This window comes from Anarrhichthys ocellatus, unplaced genomic scaffold (assembly GCF_004355925.1).
Source record: "Anarrhichthys ocellatus isolate YVR2014 unplaced genomic scaffold, GSC_Weel_1.0 scaffold3, whole genome shotgun sequence".
Classification (NCBI taxonomy): domain Eukaryota; kingdom Metazoa; phylum Chordata; class Actinopteri; order Perciformes; family Anarhichadidae; genus Anarrhichthys; species Anarrhichthys ocellatus.
In genome coordinates this window covers 8,327,069-8,332,904 of record NW_022280033.1, presented here as the reverse complement: position 1 = coordinate 8,332,904, position 5,836 = coordinate 8,327,069, and the positions used below count along the sequence as shown (strand labels likewise).

Genomic DNA, 5,836 nt, shown 5'->3' with positions numbered 1-5,836 from the left:
TTTATTTCCTGCGAAAACTTGGTGTCTCTTGCAGAATGTCTATCTCCCCGTTTGTTCTTTTTTTCCCTGCAGTCACACTGGCATGTAATCAGCCACAATAGCTGACATAAATCAAGCGGCGGATTGACAGCGTCTGACAAATAACTGATTGATTGCGGTGGAGCAGAATTGACACTTGACGGAGGGGTGGAGATAGAAATAGAAGGGCGGTGTATATTATACTGAAAACATGTGACATTCACATCCCTCCATCACTACATTGGTCTATTCCTGTCAACGCTTGTCTGTTTAGGGAATTCGAGCTGAAACGGTTGGTTTTATGTTTGCCAGTGGAGAAAAAGTCCCGGTTTGGCGGACGCAGTGGCGCAAACTGAACGCGTCTCTCGGGTTAAAGACTGTCAGAGAACAACAAATAAAATACTTGTTAACGAAAGGTTTATTTCACCTATAAGCCTAAACGTAACGAATTAGTATTACTTATTAATTGTAATGAAGCTGTAAAAAAGTAGGTAGCCTAAATTGTGCCATCATAATTTACAATTTAGTTCAATATTAGACTAAGATGAAAATGTATGTGTTGTTGGCGATGCAAGCACGACTTAACAGCAGCAACTAGCCTGAACAAACTGACTGCCGTTTGATGTAACATCCATACTGAAAAAGTCAATGACATATTTTATATTAGACGGAATGATAACCTAAAGTTAAAGTTAGTAAATTATGCATTCTAATTCTAAATGGTAGAGGTTGTTCATCTATTGTATTATTCACACACTATGCTTTATCCCGGTGAGCCCCTACATCTAAAATCCGTGTAAGCGTTCCCACGAACCAAACTCTGTGAGCCTATCTCCTCCCCCGAGCTGTCGAAATAGAGGCGCTTACAAAGAGGAGAACGTCACATCCCCTTGACCCTCCAATCACCTCAGGGTCCCATTTGATTGGAAGGCGGCAAAGGCTTTAATCTCGGACTAATTCAGCTGCTTTTGAAGTGAACATTTCTACCAGTTCGTACTTCAGGAGTACAGAGCGAGGACCTGCAGACAGACGCACTGAAGGCGCAGCGCTCATGGTGCAGGACACAGACACGGATCTGCGATAAACTCGCACGGTCTCTTGCCAGCTGCCGCGCCTCGCTTCTTTTACCCGGATTACTCGTTATTGAACCGTTTTTACGATTCTTTTTTTTTTTGCACCCGAGAGAGAGAGAGAGAGAAAGAAAGAAAGAGAGAGAGAGAGAGAGAGGGGCTCAGTGTTTTTTTTGATTTTCTTAATGAATCTGACGAAAGCATTGACGTTTCATTTCCTGACAATTGGGACATGATCACATCGCCCTCGGCATCCGTCTTGAAGAATAGTGGTATTTGTTTAGTCTGGGAAAGCAGCAGTTCTCGGAATAGCAGCTCAGCGAGCATCAACAAGCCTTTCCTCCACGCCGTACCCCCGTCTCATCCTCTACGGCAAGCGAACCGACTTCCCATCAAGATTTTGAAAATGCTTACCGCACGGTCGGGACACATTTTGCACCCGGAGTATCTGCAGCCTTTGCCTGCTAACCCGATCAGTCCTATAGAGGTAAGAGGGACATGTTGAGCGCTTAACGTCAGTATAATCACAGTGTTAGTTGGGCGAGTTCAGTCAGCGCTTCGCGTGACAATGTGTTGGAAGCCAATTGCAGTTCTCCCGTAATATCTGCTGGTCAAGTGTGGTTTCGGTGTTAAACAGTTGTGTGTAGTATGACGTTTGTTTTTAATAATCAACACGATTGTAGTTTTGTTCACGGAAGAGCCGTGCGTAATTGCATTATAGTTCCGTTTGGAAATGCGAATAGAAACATTATTTGTTTCTCTCTCAGGCTGTACATTTTGTTATTATAAAATCAATCATTTAATGTGCATTGTAATAGCATTGATCAACATCTATGTCGTCTTTTTTTGCAGCTAGATGCCAAGAAAAGTCCGTTGGCTCTTCTGGCGCAGACCTGCTCTCAGATTGGCAAACCAGACCCACCGCCTTCCTCCAAATTGTCCTCCGTGACAAATGGATCTAGTGAGAAGGAATCTAAATCTGGTCCCCTGAAAATGAGTGACATCGGTGTGGATGACAAATCTAGCTTCAAACCGTATTCTAAGCCTTCAGATAAGAAGGACTCGTCTTCGGGCGTCTCAAGCGGAGAGAAGTCTGGTTTCCGAGTGCCGAGCGCCACCTGCCAGCCGTTTACGCCGCGGACAGGCAGCCCCAACTCCAGCACTTCCGCGTCCCCGATGCCGTCCGATGGGAAGGAGAGGGATGAAAAGAAAGAGTCTGATTGTAATAAAAATGGCAATACGGACGGGTCCGGCACCACTAGCCACAACCGGATAAGTGTGAGTTGTGGCGGAATTAACGTGGAGGTCAACCAACACCAGGAGACGACGCCTGGCACTAAAACCTCCTCCTCCTCGGACTCACCATCTGTAACTTCTGTATCCTCCGCATCCGTTCTCGGGTCAGGACTTGTGGCACCGGTTTCTCCGTACAAACCGGGGCAGACAGTTTTCCCTTTGCCTCCAGCTGGTATGGCCTACCCAGGTAGCTTGGCTGGGGCCTACGCTGGTTACCCTCAGCACTTCCTGTCCCACGGAGGGGGCTTGGTGAACGCACAGCTGGCCAGTTCGATGGGCTGCAGTAAGGCTGGGTCCAGCCCTTTGGCTGGAGCCTCTCCACCGTCCATCATGTCAGCCAGCCTTTGCAGAGACCCTTACTGCCTCAGTTACCATTGTGCCAGCCACTTAGCGGGCGCAGCCAGTGCATGCTCGCACGAATCTGCAGCTGCAGCGGCCGCTAACGCCCTCAAATCCAGCTACCCACTAATGTACCCGACACACCACATTCACGGCGTGCATTCCTCGGCGCCATCATTTAGCGGACACCCCCTGTACCCATACGGGTTCATGCTCCCCAATGACCCTCTCCCCCATATTTGCAATTGGGTGTCGGCAAATGGACCATGCGACAAGCGTTTCTCCTCGTCAGAAGAGCTCCTGAATCACCTGAGGACTCACACGGCTTTTTCTGGGGCGGAGAAGTTGATATCTGGTTATCCCGGGTCTTCGTCTCTGGCCAACGCTGCAGCAGCGGCCATGGCCTGCCACATGCACATGCCACAGTCAGGTCCCCCCGGGAGCCCCGGAACTTTGGCTCTGAGGAGCCCGCATCACGCGTTAGGACTCAGCAGCCGCTACCACCCGTACTCCAAAAGTCCCCTGCCAACCGGTGGCCCGGTTCCCGTCCCCGCTGCCACCGGCCCTTACTACTCCCCATATGCACTGTATGGCCAGAGACTCACCACAGCATCAGTGCTTGGATACCAGTGAGGAACAAAATGACTTTGAAGAGTTTATAGTACTAAGAATGCAAATATAAAGACTTTTATATTAACAGCGCTAAACGTATGGGCGGGATCCGTGGACTTCAACTGTATTTATTTATATGTCGGCTTAAAAGCAGGCGACAATAGCTGCAAATGGAAAATATTTGAGCAACTCAAAAAGTGCATTATGTTGAAACTGAACTCTATAGGTAAAATGAAAACACACATGTTAGAGTACTAATTAAAGTAGGGGTCTTCATTTTGATGTTAATTTGAAATTGCTATGATTGTATTTGTTCTTATTTAATGTCTCATTGAGAAGAAAATAATTTACATGCATGTTTGTTTCTTAAATTTCAGAAATTGTCCACATTTCAAATTGCCGTTATTTTTCAGGTGAACACCTTGGAAAGAGAATTGGTATTTTTTTGTATGTATTCTGGAAAAAAAATAAGAAACAATTCTGTTCCATATCTCCGTGTGCCTCATTTTCTGACGTATTATTCAGTGTTAAATAATAGTTGAATTTATATTCCACTTTCAGTTTTTAAAATTTGGTTTGTTAAATTAATGGGTTCAAGAAAACGTCATTGATAATTTCCGCAACGTGATATATACATATGTTCCTGTCATACTTTTAAAAACAATGAATTGCTATCTCATCAAAAGTCATCTTGACGACTTGCTGATATAGTTTGCATCTTTCTTTCCATTATATTAGTTTTTATGCTAAATAATTGAAAAGCTTTAAACGTTTACTTTTATCAGAGCACGTGTTAAAAACCTAAATTAAATGCAACTTCAATGAGTGAAAATTGGTTGTGCGTGTGTGAGAGACAGTGTGTGATGTATGTGTGTGTGTGTGTGTGTGTGTGTGTGTACACAGAGTTAACCGGGCTTTTGTATGAGATCATTTAGTTTACTGGTGGGTAATGTTTGTCAATACGTTTTATTTGACAGGTGTTGTAGCTTGCTTGCTACTTTACCTGCATATAAATTAACATCTGTGAAATACGCCAGAAAAAAAAAATGTTGGACCAGGACAGATTTTTCTGTCATTTTTACGCACAGCATGCGTTTTAAAATTGCTCAGATTAAAATATATTAAAAAACCTTTTACAATCTTAAGAGAAAGAAGGACGTTGGCTTGAATCATTTGCTGGCTTTCTGGTTTAATGCAATAGAAATTCTACAAGCGTTTTCGCACTGCGTGTCTTTTCATTTCTGCTAAAGCTGTGGGCTGAGAGCGAGCCTCTGATGCTCCACCAAGGTGATTCTTCGACTTGGAGGCCATTAACTGTTTGGTTTTTTTTACTATATTAAACTGGTTATTTTCCATCATTATCAGGATGTTATCACTTAATTTGCATTTGATAATCTCATCCACCTGTAAATCTTAATGTACTCAGCACTACATTGTTATTAAAAAAAAATCTTGTGCAAAGTTGTGGGATTTTCATGAAGGAACAAACACTCACGAATCTTGGTTTGAATTTGCAAAAAAACAGGCACATATACATTTCTATTTTTTTAATTAGAAATAATATCCCACAAGAACCACAACTAAATTGTTTATATTATGTCGTTTTTTCTATTTTTCCTGCACAGCGGCAATAAACGTATTGTTACAGCTGATTTTGTTTGTGATATTCATAAGCAAAATCAGCTGCATATTTGAACACATTTATTGTCTCTGAATATATATATATATATATATATATATATATATATATATATATATATATAATCGGTGGATGAAAAGATAATTCTCAGTCATATTAATTATCCATAATGTATGACTTTGCATTACATTACGTAACATTGCGATACAAAAGGGCTTATTGTATTTCCTATGTGTAGCCTCCTTCCTATATCCTTGCTATGGTTGACTCTAAACAACATTCATTTAGTCTTTCAGTTCTTTTGGGCGCACTGTTGATCCAGCTGTGTTACAGTTATAAGTATTTATATAGAATACGTCGCTGTCCCTTGTCCATCGCACAACGGTTATTCAGACGAAACAAACTCCTCACATAGTGTGTATGAGGCCCACACGCGCCCTAAACTGATGTAATGACGGTGAAAGGAAGCAATTTCCATTTCTACCCACATCATGGTGGCTGTGCTCGGAGGGTCCCGGTGGAAGGCAATTTATCATGTGCCCCTCCTCCTGGCCCTGTCACTGGAGGAACAGGCAGGCACACATGTGTGCATGAATTACCCACCCTCCCACCTTCCCAGCCCACCCTCCCTCACTGTGGAGATTTGACAGAGAGAGAGAGAGAGAGAGAGAGAGAGAGAGAGAGAACATGGGGTTATTAGAGTCTGCAAGAGTATTAAAGTGCACATTCACTTTGTCCATCAAGACCTTAAAGTGCTGAGATGTGCACGGAGCTCTGCAGAACAAAAGCACACGTCAAACAACAGCACATCGGAAAATTTAGAGATTTAATCATTTAAATATTATTTTTAAAAATATTTTGT

General features: G+C 43.0%; 1 protein-coding gene across 1 annotated transcript; it reads left to right on the top strand.

Annotated features, from left to right (window-relative positions):
- Nucleotides 1-948: 948 nt before the first annotated feature.
- Nucleotides 949-4,977, top strand: LOC116401097 (zinc finger protein 503). Its single transcript, XM_031879337.1, has 2 exons — nt 949-1,575; nt 1,941-4,977. The coding sequence occupies exons 1-2, from the start codon at nt 1,321-1,323 to the stop codon at nt 3,354-3,356; spliced, it is 1,671 nt and encodes a 556-aa protein (XP_031735197.1). The 5' UTR covers nt 949-1,320; the 3' UTR covers nt 3,357-4,977.
- The last annotated feature ends 859 nt before the right edge of the window (nt 4,978-5,836 follow it).

Bases quoted from the DNA above. Each gene is read 5' to 3' on its own strand.
- LOC116401097 (XM_031879337.1), top strand. From the start codon at position 1,321: ATGATCACATCGCCCTCGGCATCCGTCTTGAAGAATAGTGGTATTTGT. The intron at 1,576-1,940 runs GTAAGAGGGACA...CTTTTTTTGCAG, and splicing joins ACCCGATCAGTCCTATAGAG to CTAGATGCCAAGAAAAGTCC.